The 20031-nt window shown below is 35.0% G+C and overlaps 1 protein-coding gene across 1 annotated transcript; it reads left to right on the top strand.

Annotated features, from left to right (window-relative positions):
• The first annotated feature begins 8484 nt into the window (after positions 1-8484).
• On the top strand, positions 8485-9222 carry LOC306844311 (C-C motif chemokine 13-like). The gene is made up of 3 exons (XM_079376324.1): positions 8485-8628; positions 8799-8910; positions 8999-9222. Exons 1-3 carry the CDS (start codon positions 8559-8561, stop codon positions 9102-9104), a joined length of 288 nt encoding a protein of 95 aa, XP_079232450.1. The 5' UTR covers positions 8485-8558; the 3' UTR covers positions 9105-9222.
• Positions 9223-20031: the final 10809 nt, after the last annotated feature.

Consider the following 20031-nt stretch of genomic DNA (forward strand, 5'->3'; position numbering starts at 1 on the left):
TAAGTATTTGTCTCCCCCTAATGCACGACTATGAGTAGCACATGTAATGCTTTGATTAAAGGTTAAAGGTTAAAGTTTGCAAGACTTTTTATGTCAAAACATATTTTCTTAAATTAACCCAATTTATTGTTCATTCCCTACTATAAGTATGCATGGGTTTATCTACCTCAAAAGTGTAAACAACACTGAGCCTCCCTAACACCATCAAAATATTTGGAGTGGTCAGATCAGATACGTCAATCATTCCAGCTTGACCAATAGCGAGAGTTGGGGCGTGGCTTCTGAAGCAGACTGAGCCAGAGGGTGTTTATCCAGTGTGGGACCCAGGGTAACATGGGAAAAGCTAAAAGCTGAAATCTGAATGCTAACTAAATTACACAGTGGTAGAAAACAGGGTAAAACGAGGGGGTGCTTTTTCAAGATGGAGGAATTTGATGGAATTTCTGGACAGGTAAACTGAATTTAAGATTTTGCCACACTTGTTAGCTCTTTACTGTCTTTTTACAAACATGGTAGCTCTTTATTATCGAGCCCAAGATAAAATATTAAGCTACTGTTAAGATAATACTGGGTGACACTAGTAGCGCAAAAACTGCATACTTCACCTTAAAAGGAGGTGCATACTGCCTCCTTTAAGGATTTTTTTCTGTTTTTTTGGTCTTTACCACAAACAAAATATTAAGCCTTTATTACTGTAGCAAGTCTGTTTAATACATGTTTCTCTTTTACATATCAATTGTTTTAGGGTTGAGTGATATCAACTCAATAAATTAAATAAAATAAATCCATCAATCAATTAATTTGACTGAAATTTGTAAAATAAATAAATTAAATCATGAAGTATGATAAGAGGCAGTTAATTCTTTTCCACACAGTTTATGTACACTGAGATTTCTCATGAAGAAATCACTTCTAGCATATTCTATTAGCTTAGTTGGATACATCTGCTGGTCATTCCAGAGCACACAGTTATAAGTAACCCAAAATAGCTCCTTTCCATATAAAGTTACTTGTGCATGTGCAGTCTGACATTGTGATATCTGTGGCTGTATATGTAGTTGTTCTCAGTCTTTTCCAAGTGTTTAGCAGTAAAAACAGGATGCAGTAGAACTCTATCTCTGTGAGTGGGCCGGGAGCAATATCCCTGTGGGCAGAGTGGGGGGACCTTGTTCAGCCATGGCCAAGTCTTGAACTTCTCTTCCTACCACGGGTGAAGGACACACAAGGGCACTGTCCTGTATGTCTTGGCCAAATGTACAACCCAACCCACTCGTGCCGAGATAGTCACAATGGTCCATTCATATTTATCACAGAGGTCTGGTTTGTTTTGATGCATTTCTACACATTTCCTGTAGTGGTGATTATGACAGATGATAGCTTGCGGTTTCATGGGAATTGCTTGACTCTGTTATTGTAAAGCCTACACGGTGGTGTTTTTATAACTTTTACACAGTGTCTTCTAGCCTGGACATTTTATCCATTTTTTATATTGTCATATTAACAATGTAATATTATTTCAATTGCTTTCAATATTTATATATTGAAATATATATATATATATATACTGTTTTTGATATTTCCGTCCCTTGATACTGTATAGTTCAGGTACCCCCGTCAATGCAAGCCTTTTGGAATTTTTCTTTCACAAGCCAAAAATGGTCTGATCACTTAGAAAAGTAAAGGCACTTCTTTGTACATGTCATATTTGATATTTTTAAAGCTATGAGACTGTACCTGGCACAGCCCTACCCATCACTACTTTGCATGTCAGTTTGAGTGAATATCTGTTTTAGAAAATGTCTTCTTCTTCAGCAGCCAACCAAAACACTGGTGATGCACCAAAGCCCTTCTTCCATGAAATGTCAAAGAGGAATTTCTACTAGAAGTGCCATTTTATTGCTGCGCTCACACAGAGATGTAATGCGCTGAAAGACTGACCTTTGAGGTGAGGGCATGTGTGGAGGATGGAACGAAGATGATCGCAAAAGTCCCATGTGTTTGGGCAAAGTTCAACATGTGATTTTTCGTTTGGCAGATTTACAGCTTGAGAGAAACGATGAGGTGATAAGCGCATGAGGGATAGATCAAGAAAAACACTGAAACTATATATTTTTGAGAAGAACAAGCAATCTTATGGGTCTGAGAGAGGTGGAAAGCATTATGAGCCCTTGCTGCTGTGCTCTGAGTACTTATTACATTTCCAGGGTCATTGTAACAGCATGTAACCTCTAAAAGCTAATAACTAGATACATGACTGTTGGAGTTGTAGTGTAGTCAGAAAAACACATTGAAATACCTTTCTTTATCTACCATACTTTATTTAAAGCAAATAATACATTTGGGTTGCATTAGTGATCATCTTGTTCCAAAATGAGTTTGAAAAGTCTTCTGGTGCTCTTGCTCGGGTTTGTTTAGATCATTTGAGAGTCTCGTCTCACGAGGAATTTTCCCAAACTCAGCTGAAAGAACTCCCAGCTGTGCTCTCTTGGGTCAGAGCCCCTGTCCCATATCAGGAGAGTTTCAAGACACTGATTTGTGTGTTTGGACATGTTTTGAAAGGCTATAAATGAAGCTAAATGTGAATTTTAAAGCAAAAGTTATCTCAAAAATTTTAATTATTTTATTATTTACTCACCCTCATGTCATTCAAAACAAACATGCCTTTATTTTATCTGTAGAACACACACACACACACACACACAGAGTAAATAATGACAGCATTTTCATTTTAGCTAAAAGATTCCTTTTACCAGTTGTAATAAAAATGTTGCATTTGTTCTTGAGTTTGTTTTGAAACACATTTGTTATGATCATTTTTTATGTTTTTTGGCAAACATGGCTACACCGAACCTAATATGCATCGCATGAAGTGACTAATGATTATAGTATCTGTTACATATAGACAATGGTTACTGTAGTTTTTTCCCTCATTGTCACTGGTTAACCAAACCAAACAGCCATATGTCTGTGGTTTATTAGTGTGATAATCCCAGAAATTCAGTGCACAGTTGGCCACTGACTCAGTCAACATTGGCATTTGCCAACAAATCACCTCTTATGGAGTTGTTTCCCTATCTCCTCTCCTCTTGAATTTAACCCAGCGCATGGCGTTTTGTTAGCACAGTTGTCTTTGTTTGGCGATTTCCCACACTCTCGTGAAACAAAATGGGGGCAGAAGGGATTTTTTTGTTGTGGTTATATTTTGCAGAGTAACATTTAGTAACTTCATTTAAGTTTGAAAATGAGGATGTTTCATAGAGACAAAACCACAACCACATCATTTGCCTGAGGGGATCAGAAAATGTGCCATATTACTGTGTATTCTCACGTGTCATTAGTGTTGTTGTTAATTCAAACTAAAAAGTATTCAAATGTGTTTTCCATATTTTAAATAAAGCTGAAATCAAATAAAAAAGTGAAAAATGGAAAAATAAAAATCACTAAATCACTAAAAATTTAAATAAAATGAAAAAAAAATATTAATAAATACTGTAAGAGTATAGTAAGTAACACTAAAATAATAGTGTTTGCCATTTTATGGGTTACTTTAGAGGTCTCCTTTCTTTTATATCAGTCCAGTTATTTGTCAGAGTGATCCTACCTGTTTACATTTCTAACATCAACTACTTTTATGCAACAATGTACATGGTTTATTTAAAGTTTCAAGATATCGTTGACTTTTCTGGAATACCATCTCTACTGAGTTGCCTTCTTACAATGGATGATAAGGTTAGGTTCACAGGGTTTGATAAGAATGAATTTGTCTGTTGCTCGTAGCTGTGCAGGTTCTTGCTCAATTGATAACAATGATGAACAGCATCCAATTAAAGAAAAATGACATTCCTAAGACAGCACAGGGTTTCTGACAGCAGATATTACATAAGTAGATAAGGAAAGGGTTGAGGAAAGTCAAAAATACAGACAGTACTTTTTAGAAAGGTACATATTCCTGTTTTTCTAGGCCTTTTATCAGCTTCTTGTATCCTGTGGGAAGAGAAAAATTGCCTGTGAGCATGACAGGATATGTAGGGTTTTTTTAGACTGAGCTATTTCAACAAAAATGATTGATTCAGGGGCTATGTTTATGTTTGACACTGAGGACTGCAGAATAATAATAGATTAATTTGTCAGAAAATTTGTCAAGTTTTTTATTTAATTTGTGAGAAAATGATTTAGTTTAATAAAGCAGTACGATGTTCATGACTACAAATGGAGAATTAAGACCATGTACTGTATCTGTTTTTGTGGAGATTTGAGGGTAAATGATTTCACATGCAGTAGCGCTGCTTAGTGGCTCGTCTCTTGAACTGCATCGTACGTGGCTCCATGATTGAAGCCAGTGAAGCTACTTATTTTATTGCTGTAAGATATCCTGACATCTGGTTTTGATGTTACAGACTGCTCATTTGTGATTAAGATCAAAAGGTTTAGGTTTTTTACAAGGTCTTTAATAAACAAGTAGTATCAGAGAGGTTTTGACAAAAAAGTCAAATATTTCTGGTGGCACATAGTACACCAGATCTCCAAAGTTCAAAGCTAATAGTGCGTCCAAAAAGACACTGCAAAATGTGAGCTTTAAGCTGCAGGACCAGGATGGAAAGTAGTTTCATTTGATTGATCATTATTTATAAAAACACATAGGTGAGAAATTATATTATAAAATATAAAAGTGTGTATGTGTGTGTGTGTGTGTACATATTATAATATATATTATTAATATATTATACTATTCAATATTACTGGATAAAAGTAATTTTTAAGGCTTAGATCATAGAACATTAATGTGCATGTTATCACTTTTTACAGTGTGTATATGAAATAATCATAACAACTGTTATTATTAGTAATAGAATAATAAATATTAGTATTTATGTGAATACATGTACATACTAATATTTATATACATTGTATTTATATAAAGATTAGAAATTATTGGCATTTGAGTACTCCGTAAACGTGGGGTTGAAATGGAAAAATATTATCTTCTCATCAACCTGACCTCCCTCTGTGGTTCTATTTGGAGCTTTGTGGTTTCATATCTTGCTTTTGCAAAAACCCACACTCTGCATGAGTCAAAGACAACTGAAGCCTCAACTTTAATCGTATCTATCTATCTATCTATCTATCTATCTATCTATCTATCTATCTATCTATCTATCTATCTATCTATTGATCTATCTATCTATCTATTGATCTGTCTACATAAATACACACGTGATCAGAATTGTTGGTACCCTTGATAAATATGATCAAAGAAGGCTGTGGAAATAAATCTGCATTGTTAATCCTTTTGATCTATTGTTTAAAAAATTCACAAAAACCTAACCTTAAGAATTTAAAATGGGGGGAAATATCATTATGAAAGAAATGTTTTTCTCTAATACACATTGGCCACAATTAACGGTACCCTTTTATTCAATACTATTTGAAACCTCCATTTGCCAGTTTAACTGCTCTAAGTTTTCTCCTATAATGCCTGATGAGGTTAAAGAACACCTGACGAGATCAGAGACCATTCCTTCATCCAGAATCACTCCTTTAGATTCCGTATAGAGTTCAGGTCAGAGGACTGGAATGGCCATAGCAGAAGCTTGGTTTTGTGCTCAGTGACCCATTTTTGTATTGTTTTTGAGGTTTGTGTTTGGATTATTGTCCGGTTGGAAGATCCAAACATGGCCCATTATAAGATTTCTAACAGAGTCAGTCACTTGTTGATTTTTTATCTGTTGGTATTTGATAGAATCCATGATGCCATGTGTCTAAACAAGATGTCCAGGACCTCCAGCAGAAATATAAGCCCACAACATTAAAAATACAGCAGTATATTTCATTGTACACAATTTTTATTTTTATTTCATTGTACATGAAATTTTATCCCTGTGTTCACCAAACCCATGTCTGCTGCTAAAAAGCTCATTTTTTAGTTTCATCTGACCATAGAAGCCAGTCCCATTTGAAGTTCCAGTCGTGTCTGACAACTGAATATGCTGGAGTTTGTTTTTGGATGAGCTAGGAGAATTTTTCTTGAAACCCTCCCAAACAACATGTGGTGATGTAGGGGCTGTTTGACCATTTTTTAAAGGTTTTCTGACCCCGAAACTCTTGGAGAGTCTTTGGCCACTCAAACTCTCCTTCTCACCGTGCATTAGGATGATATAGACACACGTCCTCTTCCAGGCAGATTCATAACATTTTCTGTTGATTGGAAATTCTTAATTATTGCCCTGATGGTGGAAATGGGAATTTTCACTGCTCTTGCTCTTTTCTTAAAGCCACTTCACTAATTTGTGAAGCTCAATTATCTTTTGCTGCACATCAGAAATATATTCTTTGGTTTTTCTCATTGTGATGGATGATTAATTTGGAATTTGGACTTTGTTTTCCCTCCTATTTATATTTCTGTGAAACAGGAAGCCATGGCTGGATAATTTCATGTTCATAATCACGCTGGTGTGCTCAAAATTGTGAATATGAATGGGAATATACTTCAGAGATATTTTACTCATAAGAATTTCTAGGGGTACCAGTAATTGTGTCCAACATGTATTTGAGAAAAAACATTTATTTCATAATGAGATTTCCCCCCATTTTAAATTCTTATTTTCCAATGAAACCTTAGATTTTTGTGATTTATTTTTTAAATAAAAGATCAAAAGGATTAGCAATGCACATTTATTTTAACAGCCTTCTTTGTTCATATTTACCAAGGGTACCAACAATTCTGACCATGTGTGTAGATAGATTCTTGAATCTTTTTGCATGTACATTGTCAGACAAGCAACCAAATATTGTAAACTATATTTTAAAGCTGGATTTAAATACTAAACAGGTAACTAGAATTAGTTTTTCCTGCTATGTAGAATTATAGGAAATATTTGTGTTTTATTTTCGTTTTGGTGTGTTGATATTTTATTATTATATTTCGAGTCATTTTGTTCTAGAGAGATTTGATTTTTAACATCATTTAAAGGCAAAGTTCACCCAAAAATAAAACTGCCGTCATTTACTCACCCTCATGTCCTTCCAAAACTGTATGACTTCCTTTGAAACGCTAAAGAAGATATTTTGATGATTGTTTGAACTCTTTTTGTCCATATAATAAAAGTAAATGGGGTCCAAAACATGTACATGTGTTGAACTGACAAAATACACTGAGACATTTGTCCAAATATATTTTGTGTTCCACAGAAGAAATAACGTCACATAGGCTTGGAACGACATAGAGGTGATTCAATGTTTGTTTTTTTTTGTGAAGTATTACTTAAAAAAAAACAAAAAAAAGAAGCATGCACCTTTAAGTAAACCTTTGCAGGAAGTCAAGAGTACAAATGAAGACCAAAGTTTATGCAGTATGCATCATGAACACTAAGAACAGGATGTAACGATTTTGAATATAATGCTGACACATTGCTAGGGACAAGTCGCATTAATCATATCACTAAATATGAGTCAAAATATCCTGCAAAACTGACTAAATGGTTTTCATGTTGTTGTGGTGGAGGTTATGTTTGAAACAGACTAATTCTATATAGTAAGTCCATGGTATTTATTTGTACTTTTTATTTTATTTGTACTATTTATTTGTACTTGTTGGAATATCTGACTTCATATGTGTCTTTTAAACAGGTCTACATAAAGAAAAAGTGCAATGGTGTTCGAGAAAGTGCTGTAATGTGCGGCCAGGTGGTATAGAGGAACAATGACCTGACATGTGCAGCCCAAAATAAGATAAGTGGAAAAACAAAAGGTACAATTTAATAAGAACCATGGAATCTTCAGAAGGAAAAATCATAAATGTTACTCAGTAAGTAGTCATTTTCAAATGTCTGTGATTTAATTGATTTTTAACATGATAACGAAACATGATAAGGCATTATTTATGTGGTATAAACTTATGTGGTATAAAGTGAGTAAGTGCTCATATGATCTGCATTCAGATCACACTGTGTGCAGATCTGTTAACCACACAACACTTTCAGTTCAACCACTTTTCCACCTTCACCGAAAAGTAGAGCTCACCGTTTCCTGCATTGAGCCCCAGACTCATTTTCCACCATGCATTTGCAGAAAGGGACTTTTCTTGCATTGCACTGCACTTGAGAGCTTTGGGCATGTTCTTGAGAAGATGCAACCTGAAAATGCAGATGTAAGACAGGTAATTTGTACATGAGGATCGTTATGAGGGTCCATCATAAATGTAAAGATGTTTTCTGTGGAATTTGGATGGAAATGAAATAAGTAACAAAACATGACAAACTCAAATCGACCACATTTCTCTGATTACCTGTGTCAGCGATTTGGAGTAGATTCACAGAATTGGGGAAGGGTACAACAGAAAGTACTACCTCTGCAGGCCACATCACGGTTTTCCCCCGAGCGTGTGATGTCACTTGTTCCTCGTCGGACTGAACCCCTGTAGGTCTGTAGAGTGGAAAGTACAAGCTCACCCCTTTATAAAGCGGACCGCATCAGTAAGGTGATCATCTTCGAGACTATCATCCACCGATAGAGCGACCAGCACATCACGATCTGATCAGCGACCGACCACAGACCCAAACATGAGACCCCACTGCATCTTCATCGCCTGCCTTGTGCTCTTCGCTTTCTGCTCACTGGTTCAGAGTGAATGTGCGTCCTTTTTCTTTATTTCTTGAATTTTGTTTTTAGATAAACAATAGACTATTAATAATTTCATGTATATTTGTTAGCGTTTCCTTGAATTTTAAATGTATCCCATTCATATATTAATTTATATTAAGTGTTTTTAACACAATTTTCTTTGCTTTTGTTTCCTGCAGTCAGCCAAGGTCCCGACAAGTGCTGCTTTTCTTTTTCCAATATAAAAATCCCAGTTAAGCAGGTTGAGAGTTATCATACTACACATCTTGAGTGCCACAGGAGTGGTGTCATGTGAGTATTTTTTTGCAATGTCTTAAATAAAATGAACTGTGAATTAGTTATGTGAAAATATGAACTGTCTTCTCTTTTGAAATTTCAGTGTCATCACAAAAGCTCCAAAAGAAATCTGTGTTGACCCAAAAGAGAGATGGGTTCAGAGACTGATAAACTTGGTGGATGCTCAAAACATGAAGGAGATGTCATAGAGCAGCTCTGGAGACAGCGAATTAGATGTGAACGGCTCTTCACTTTTCAAACTATTGAACTGAACAGTTTTCAAACTGATCTTAAGCTGATTTTATTTAAAAGTAATAATATGTATGCACCTGCACAATGATGTTAATCAATTAAGAAGAATGTGATATATATTCAAAGCATATTTAAGATAGAAATGTAATCTGAACATGTAAAACAATTTAATTTTTTAACTTCACTATATGCAAAATAAAGATTATGGAAAAACACTGGATTTTCTCAATGTTGTCCTTTTTTGAAGAAAAAAATATATAAATACAAAATTAACAAAAAAATAAATTGAAATTTAAAGAACCAATATTTAATAATTAACAATTGCGCTAGCAACGTGAATACTGATACTGCTTATAATAACGATGCTAGTCCCTACAATGGTAAAATGCACTTGGGTTTTTATTTATACAATTACATCAGTTATATCAATATAATTACATAATATTGTGAAAAATTATTTATAGGGGTTTTATTTTGGCTCGTTTGGATGCTACCACATGGAGCACTTTTGATTTTTTTACTTATTGTACAGATCCAATAAAGATCGGTTGGACTTTCATAAGAGAAAACTTTGTCACTATAAAAATGTGCTACAGATTTTAATTTTTTTTTTGTGTGTAAGCCTCTCTATCTTGATAATGCTCAGTGCATTCATGTATAGAGAAATCATTCCGTGCCATGGAAATGAAGCTTAATATGTTCTGTATGAAAAGACAAAAAGATATAAGGGTGGGTTATTTCTACTGTATTATTAAGGTTATTATTACCTTCGATATAACTGCTGCATAAGGTGGCAATGCCACTGTCAGACTGTGCAGACAAAAATAAATAAATAAAATCAATTAAAGTGTATCACTGAGCTTTTCTGTGGGTGCTTTCTATTAAGCTGTACTGTAATTATTCTAAAACAATTTAAAATAAATATTGATACAACTTTCAAACTATTTTAATACTTATATTATGTTATGTTATATTATATTGGCATTTATATTATAGACAAATACGTGTGTGGGTTGTGTGCACATGCATGTTTGTAAGAGAGTGTTAGTATGTGTGTGTGATGGGGATAGTTAACTTCATGTAAATTAAATAAGATAAAACAAGAAATTTGCACCAAACAAGCCAAAGAGAAGTTTCCTGTTGACTCTTTTGATCATCGCTCCTTCATGCACGCTGAGGCTGATGCCAGCATTCGTGTGGTTGCTTGTTACCACTGTGTGAATCTGTGGCTGACATTTCTTTCCCATTTTATATTCAGACTTTTGACATTGCTATACCCCAACATAAACTATTACTGATTATACTATTATAAATTCTGTTACTGTTCTTTGTATCAATGTAAATTTGTTTTTGGTTTTTAAATCTTACGTATTTTAATATAATTCCATAATTATCACTTACTCCACACTCGTTTTTGACATATTTTTTTTTCTTTTTTCATATCATCATGCGTTCTTTCCTGTTTAGAGGCTTGTTGTACTTCTGTTTGTCTTTTCTCCCCTCTCTTTCTCTTTTCTCTCAGTTTTTGTTTATCTGGCTTTATTACAAATATTCTATATTTCTAGTTTTTCCAAATTATCTTTCCTGTTTACAGTTTTCTTTTTATATCGTTCTTTATGCAGTTCTATGCATTGTTTTCAGTTCACACACACTGGTTTGTCCCAATTTCAACAAACACATTTTCTTTTCATTTTTCTATTTTAATAACTCTTCGTCTCTCTTCACTGCACTTCATTATCTCTGGTTTCTTTAAATTTCTCTTTCTCAGGATTCCTCTTCATATTTTCAGGGCTATTTCAATTCAATGTTCCATTCCACACATGCACTCTTTATTTATTTATATATTGATTAATTTAGTTGCCTTTTTCTTTTTTTAACGTGTAACCTCTTCTGTATTAGATGATGATTTTGCTGTTCTCGCTTGATGCTGATGAACTGCAAATATTTTTCATTTTCCGCTCATAATGAGTCATCTTTCCTTTCTTTCATCAGACCTGTCTTCTCTCATCGCTATGTTGTGCCGCTCATTCCGTTTGCCTTCACTTCTCTCCTTCTCTTCTTCCTTTGGAGCCCGGTGTTAAAATATGTTCAGTTCCTGAGATATTTGGTTCTACTGAGTGGTGCTGACATGAATATTCATGAATTTCACATATTCATGAATATTGTAGGCTAATACAAAATGATTACAGTACTACACAGTGTTGACGACAATGCCTGAAATAAACCCTTTTCTCATCTCCAGATGAGCCTGGAGCAGAGGCCTCCAACCCTGATCTTGGGAACTACCTGCTGTCTTCAGTTCCAACCCACCTGTCTGTAATTATCAAGTAACCCTGAACACCCTGATTTGCTGGTTCAGGTCTGTTTGATTGAGGATGGAGCTGAACTCTGCAGGATGGGAGATCTCCAGCAGCAGGGTTAGAGACCCCGAGGCCTGCTGGCCAGTTGCTCTTTCTGACTGCTAGAGGTCGCCATTTTATCACAATTATAATGTAGCTTGTTGAGGTCAATTTTGAGCGAGGCTGAGTGGGCCTTTTATTAACTTTCAAAACTTTGCCTCCAGAACACCCTACATTTCTCATGGCATGGTATCAAAAAAGGTTTATTTCAAACAAAACTGAAAAAGCCTAAAAAGAAAGGTCTGTCATCTCACCTGTAGTGCAGTGGGTTGTGGACACTATAACCCACAAATGTTCTCACACATATATTTGCAGGAAATAGTTTAGTACATCCGTTTCTCTTTTACATTCCTTTTAAAATGTGCACTACTATTTTACACCTACTACTCCTTATCTTGCGTACAATTTAGCATGATATGATCTTAAAGTGAATAGCCTTGGAAACTGAAGATATTTTCAAGGTAATATGCAGAGAATATTTTGTACTTGCTAAAAGAAGTATTAGTATTATTTATAGACCTCATTGTGGTTTCTCCAATCCTCTAGTGATGTGTAGAAGTAAACCAGGCGCACTTATAGACACAACCTTGCACCACCAGTGAGATGAACACATACATTACGAACAGCCAGCGACAACACAAGATACGGCAAGATGCATTAAACAACTGACCAAAAGTCTTGAACATCAGGCCTTAATGCATCTTCATTGGCTTCGACTGCTCTTCGTTCTCTGTTCATTTACTTTTTTTATGTTTTAGGCAAGTGCTGCTTCTTCTCCAAAAACAGCTCTCAAGTAAAATTGTTGTGGATTACTATAAAGCACACCACGATTGCCCCAGAAATGGTCTCATGTAAGTACTTTTTGTAAGTACTTAGTAAGCTTTTGTATAATTATGAAATCTTAAATCATTCGCTTTGAAATTCTAACTTTGCAATCATGCAGAAGAGAACTGGGTTCATGCATTGCGTATCCTCATATAATATATTGCCGATTGGTCTCTTTTTCACTCCAATTGACACATTTACCATCACCATTAAATATTTATATTATCATTAAACATTAATGAGAAGCATTTATAAATATGTCCAACAAAATACACATTTAATAACATTTTTTACTCTAAACATTCTAATGCTGCATCGTTTCACAGCATACAAGTTTAATAGCATGTTAAAAGATTGGTGAAGCTCAGAGAAGTTAGGCCATTAATCACTTTCATACCAACTACTTTTCCACCAATAGATCTCGCCCATTTACTGCATCATGCACCAGTCTCGTTTTCCGCCATCATTTTGCTTTTGTACAGCAAGACTTACAGTATTGCATTGAACTTCAGTGTATCTTCTTGTGAAAATGATAACTAAAAAAAGGCACATAGTAAAATAATGGGAGAACCCCTCATAAGGGTTCTCCATAAATTTAAAAGCATTTTAAACCTGGACTTTGTGCAGTTTAAGCTAGATTCACAGAAGTGGGGAGAGCTGCGCAGGACACACCACCTCTGCAAATCACATCATAATTTTTCCATATGTGATGTCACTTGTTTTTTGCTGGACAGAACATAGATTTGTATAGACTTGTATGTTTGTATAGTATCAGTGAGGAGATCACACACAAGATGACCAGCCACTGATACAGCAACCTGCACATCAAGATCTGATCAACAACCAGCCACATACCTAAACATGAGGCCCTACTGCATCTTCATCATCTGTCGTGTTCTCTTCACCTTCTGCTCACTTACTCAAATTGAATGTGCGTCTTTTTTATTACTTCTTGATTTTTCTTTGGAAATGTCTTTTATGAGGCATTTTCCAGATTATTAAAGGGGTCATGAACTGCATTTTTGTCTCCTGAGGCACACTTATAATGTTATTATGATTTTTACATAAGAATTGTCATAATTTAGAAATAAAAGGCTATTTTCTACCGTGATTTTAGCCCTCTGATTTGAATGCTTGTTGGAAGGAGTGTGTAAACGGCTACTGCTGTGAACGGCTTGATTTACTGACACATGAACAGAAACAAATGATTTTCAGGCACAGCACATCTGTACATGAATCATCATATCAGAAATCACTGATCGCAGATGAGGCATTAAAATGAACACGGTTACTTGCGTCTTGTGGTATTACTCTTAGGGTCTGTTTGCAAATCCTGCACCGAATCTGCGACTGATTTACCAAAGAATCCACAGTGAAATGTACTGAACAAACAAATAATGCCCAGCTGAAGCATCCACATAGTTGAAAATAAATAACCACCTTCCTGGCATTAGGATCATTTGGAAGGTAATATTATTTTTATTTTAGCCGCAATGATGTAAGTCATTGATCTAATTCTGAGGAGGCGGTCTTTGTCGCACTCTGACTTCATAAACGGACAAATTCTGAAACGAGCCAACTTTTGAGCTTAGTTTCAATAGAAGCTGTTTTTGGACTAACAAGGAAGTTTTGAGTTCTGAAACTTACAGGATGTTTTTATAATACAATGAACTCTTACATGTCAAAGCATCCAGGACACTTAAATTTCTCAGTACATGACCCCTTTAAATGTATCTGGGTTTGAATGCAATGTTAATTACATTGCATATTTCATCTGAATATTTTCCTGCAGTCAGTCAAGGTACCGACAAGTGCTGCTATTCTTTTTCCAATGTAAAAATCCCAGTAAAGCAGGCTAAGATTTATCATACTACCCATATTGAATGCCACAGGAGTGGTGTTATGTAAGTATTTTTGTAATGTCTTAATTAGAATCATTTATAATTGTAAATCGGTTATGTAAAATCATTAACCATCTTCTCTTTGAATTTCAGTATCATCACAAAAGCTCAAAGGAAGATCTGTGTTGACCCAAAAGAGAGATGGGTTCAGAGACTGATAAACTTGGTGGATGCTCGAAACATGAAGGATATGTCACTGAGCAGCTCTGAGTCTGAGGACAGCGAATCTAAACCAGAGAGGTGAGTTGCCCTCTTTAAAGTGGACACAGAGGCAAAGTAAACTGCTTGTTACAGTATATATCTAATGGCTTTTACATTTTTTAAAACAAAAAAATACTGGGTTACAGTTACCTTATGAATGTCTGTAATTGAGCAGAAAATATGATCATATAATTTATTCAGAAATTCAAAACATTCAAGCAAGAACTTAGATACAAATATTGGCAGGAGGTCTTAATATTATCGAAACGCTTGACAAGCGTTGTCAAAATGATAATTTAGTTTTTCCCACCTGAAAGGAAAGCATCAGAGTCGGTCAGAACATCAGATACTATACCACTCCACCGATCAGAGGAGACAATTCTGGTCCTCTTCAAAGGACAATTCTGGTCCTCTTCAATTCTGGTCCTCGTCACAAGACTGACCAGATTTCCTCCTCTTTCATGATATCTGTTAACTCAGGAAGACTTGATATTATCTAAACCCTTTGCAAGCATTGTAAAAATTATATTGTTCTTCTTCCCTGAAAGGAATGCATCAGAGTCAGTCAGAACATCAGAAACTACATTGTTGCACCAACCAGAGGAAACAACTCTAGTCCTCTTCAAAGAGTCACATGGCCGGTTCGATTTTCTCCTCTTTTATATTGTCTGTTTAACCTTAGAAAGTCTTCATATTATCTAAACCCTTAGCGGACATTATTTAAATGATATTGTTCTTCCCTCTTTAAAGGAAAGCATCAGAGTCAGTCAGAACGATAGAAACTACACCACTCCTCCGACTGGAGGAAATGTCTCTTGTCCACTTTGAAGAGTCACATAACCGGTTAGATTTTCTCCTCTTTTAAGTTGGCTGTTAACTCAGGAGGATTTTATTTGATCATAGTCAACAATGTAAAAACCACAAAGTAAAATGTAATGTCAAATGTTCTATTGTAAAAACCACAAACACTGGGCCAGAAGTATCCTTATTGTCAAGCTGTGTAATCAAATGTCATATCCCAGATGTTGCATACTATACAACTATTGTGTGAACGGCAACTATTTCTGTTTTTTTGGTGAACACAGAAAAATGCAGATCCCAAATAGTTAGCATGCATACACTAATAGAAATGTACTAAATCCAATAGTCCAGTACAGTTATTAATTAAATTCATTAAGATTACTTTATCAAAAGAACTTTCACTAATGTCTACAGAGAAAGCTTTGATATGCATGACATTGGAACTACATTTGGAACGTAATATACTGGAGAAAAAAAAACAACTTTAAATACACTTAAAACAATTGCTTTATAAATACAAAAACAAGTCCATTTCTGTATTATATATTATAAATGAGCTCTCTTTCATTTGTGCCATACAGATCCACTCACTTCTGCATGCGGCCAGGATGAGAATAACTACAGCATTTCTTATCTACAGTGTTGAGACATCAGGACCAAGGAAACCATGATATCTGTTAATATAGAGTACTACTACATCAACAATCATCATAGATAAATATATAATAAATTATATTATATCAATAATTATATAGTTTGTGTGTGGCACCTACTGTAAAGGCTACTTTAAATATTGTTTTGTATCTCAGACAGAAGAGAATTTTTAGAACTTAAAATTGTGCATTCTAGTAAGACACTGCAGTACTGCACATTAGAATAGGAATCGTTGCACAATGTACTATACAATACAGCACCATATACAGTACAATGCATTTGGCTTTTTGAATAAAAACAGGGTGGGTACAGAGAAGATGAAATGTAGATGTAGATGAAATAAATAAATGTATGTCACAGTGAATGCTGGTTAAATTCAGGCATGTTGTTTGGTTTATAATGGCACTGCCAGAAGTTGAAACTGTTCCTTTTTCTATGTTGTTTTGCATATGTACTGTATTTATAAACCCCCCATATTTTTATTATTATTTAAATTTTCAGAAAGGGTTTTCAGCCTTTGCAGGTCAACTCAATGCGACATATTCTATGTATGTGTATTATTTAGGGAAAACTGCAAACTAAATCCAGCACTGTGCATCACACAAAGCACAGATAGGTTACTAGAAGGCTCTTTTGATTGACTGATGATAGCTAATTCAGCAGCACACTGAGGCTGTCAGCAACATTTGTGAGGTTGATTGTTACTATTGTGTAAAACTGTGGGTGTTTGGCATGTTAACCCTCCCCTTTTATTTAGCATTTCTTCAGGAATTTTACTAGAAATCAGATTTTTTTTAATGGCTCTCCTTGACTTCAATCAAATTCTATTTCTCAGTTTTTATACCCACATGGACTACTATAATTGTTTATTTAATGTTAACTATATTTTAAAGAAATGCCTTACCCTAAGATTTTTGCATGACTCTTTTTTTTACATGAATCATTCAATTGGTGATTTTATTCATACTCATCCCTGATTTACATGTCATATAATCCCTTAATTAAACAAGGTATTAATCGTGTAATCATTTCTACTGAATGTAATTTTTCTCTTTTTTCTCTTTCTTCATTTCTTTTAGTTTTTGTTTCCTTTTCTTATATTTGTTTTACTCTTTTATATTTGCCTGAAAATGTGTTGTTTTCAAGAATATACACACATTGTTCTTTTACTGTTTTATTTTCAGGTCTTTATGAATTTTATATTTTATACCAAAGGGTTAAATAATAAAGAAGGCTGGTTAGCATGGTCCTGTTTGCCCCTGATGTTAGATGCTGCAAATAAAATTAAAATAAAAACACAATATCAAGTATTGACTGGCTGTTATTTCAAAATTTAATTTCAACACATAAATTGGGAATAATTTATTTTTATATATTAAATGTTTTACCAGGACCCAAGTTTGAGATTGACTTTAATTTTTTGTGATTAATTCAGTTGTGTTTTCTTCAATGAAGTTACTTTTTTGTCAGATATAGTCCTTAAATAAATATAAGTCTTTGTCATTCTTGAAAGTGAGTCATCCTCTACCTCCGCTTCTTTGATTCTCCATTGTCTAGTTGAAGCTCTTGAATTCCTGTATTCCCTTCAGTCTTCTCAAAGAACTTATTCCAGAGATTCCTGATTGATCATTCTTCTCGCACCAGCACTATGCCCTGTTCTACTCATTCAGCCTGTATTTTAAGTCCTAAAATCTCTTTGGAGCAGGTCAGTTACCTCTCTGACCACTAGTGGCCGCCATTATACAACAATTCTAATGCAGTTTCAGGTTTTAACTAGCGCCATTGTCAGCCTCTCAATTTCATGGTAATGTGCACTTTTTTATATGTTCATTTATAAGTTCATAAGCAAAAATGTACGAAGATTTACGTACGTTTTCTGAAGATTTGGCATTTTTGACCTATAAGCTTCAATATTTTTTTTCTTACAGTGCAACTGGAATGAGACTTTTTTTTTGTCTGTCACAGGGCTGCAAATTGGATATTTCATTCCAAAATAATTAGCAGCCAAGAGCTGAGCAGAGCTGAAGCCTGCAAGTAAGCGTCCAACTGAACCAGACAGCTTTGATGTAGCAGATAAGACATGGGACCAGACAGGTGGTGGCAAGCACTGATGCCAGCCAGTGTGTTTTTTCTATCGCTGATTGTGGACAAATGGATTAGAAATGTGTTGTATTCAGACTTGACAATCAAAATGCAAAAATGACTTCAGGATTAATTGTCCTGCCTATTCTTCATCCAGCATATATCTGCATTATGGTGATAAAACTGAAAATCAGTTAAAAACAAAAAAGCATTAAGTGGATAGTGGATCAGCTGGCTTTTAAAACAGACATTATGACAAAACTACTAAATATCACATTTTAAATACATATACAGTTGTTTATTCTACAGCCTTTGGTGGATGAAAGCTAGCCGCAATATATTTTGTGCATGCATCTCCACCACCCCCCACCCCTCCTCTTTTGTCTGAAGGGCCAAAGAAATATTAAAAACTAGATATGAAGTAATCATTAATATTAAGCCCACAGCCACACTTGTCCCTCCAGATGGAAAGCTATAATATGTTTTCCTATTATTACAGTGCATTTGATATTTCTTTTGTGTCCTGGTTTCTAAAACCACATGGAATACAAAATGCATGCATAAAGAAAAGCCAGAATTACTTTTTAGCATATTACACCTTTACAGCTGACGTCATACAAGAAAGATTTTATATTAACCACATCCGCCTAGAATACACTGTTGCTAGGTGACCTGACAATAAAATGACTGACTTGGGGATGGTGGGGGGTAACCTTCATGAATATTTATAGCGAAATGTCTGACGACTGGTCCCTGTTTGTTAAGTTTAAGAATGGAGCATCTAAATCTCACTAGTGGAATTACTTCAGTCTCCAAAGACTGACATGATATCATTACACAAAGAGTACTAAAAATGTCAAAACAGCCTGAACTGATATCGATTGTCTGTTTTCATTTGGCTGTTTTTCCCCAAGGGCAAAGAAATAAAGCAGTAACACATATCTGCAGTGCAGGCTATACATTAGCTCATGCACCTACAACCCTTCAGACTTCTTTATACTTAAGCGCTTGGGTTGTCATGAACACCCTGATATAATTATACTGCAAATAAAAGAGTCTTAGAAGCACATTTAAATGGATTCCTTCAGGGTAAAAATATAATGACAAATTCCTTTCACTTTGGAGAAGCTTATTCCTGAGGTCTATATATGGAATGATTTGGAGATGAAATCTAGAGAATATAATAAGTAAGAGTGTTTTTGTAGCTAGAAATGTTCTGGAATAGTATACAGTCCTCTTAAAAAAGATTGTTTATTGGCATTCCATGCAGAACCTGTAGCATCCATGGAAGCTTTCTATTGCACAAAAGGTTCTTTATAGTAGAAAAAGGCAAGAACTGTCCACTGAATGGTTCTTTGTAGAAGCCATATGCTTTTTCTGTGGAATAACTACAGGTTTCTTTTTGGAACCTTTTCTTTTAAGAGTGTACCAATGGTAATATTAATACTGCATGCAATTTTATGTAAGCCTCTGGTGCTCTTTTTATTTTTTTTATTTTTTATTTTTTTAAGAACTTTTTACTTCATCAGAGTGAAGCACACACACACACACACACACACACACAAACTCATGGACATAATCTGAAAAGGTTAAATGGTCCTAAAATGTATAATCACATTCCTCACAGTCAAAAATGACATTCATTTCATTGAAATAAAAAGGGTCATCTTAATCACCATGGAAGGAGCACCAGATGGTTAAATTGATCAAAACATCCTTAATATATCAATCATATCGTTTGATAATTTTCTCACTTTTTCCGTGCTAAGTATGTGCATGTTCAAATAATGGCACAAGAAGAAAAATCCACTGTAATAATGTATATTATGCAGGCTGGGAAATGGCAAGTGTTCTGAATATGTGCCACGGCACAGACCCACAGCTGTTGACACAACAGACCCAGATGGCTTTGATTTGCAGCTTGGTTCATGGTGACAGCTCTGGCTTTGGATGGCCTTTTGAGTCAAGGTGCAACACATCAGCATTTTCAAAGACTGTCAGTGACAGGCCATGGCTCACCA

Source organism: Barbus barbus (assembly GCF_936440315.1).
Source record: "Barbus barbus genome assembly, chromosome: 24".
Classification (NCBI taxonomy): domain Eukaryota; kingdom Metazoa; phylum Chordata; class Actinopteri; order Cypriniformes; family Cyprinidae; genus Barbus; species Barbus barbus.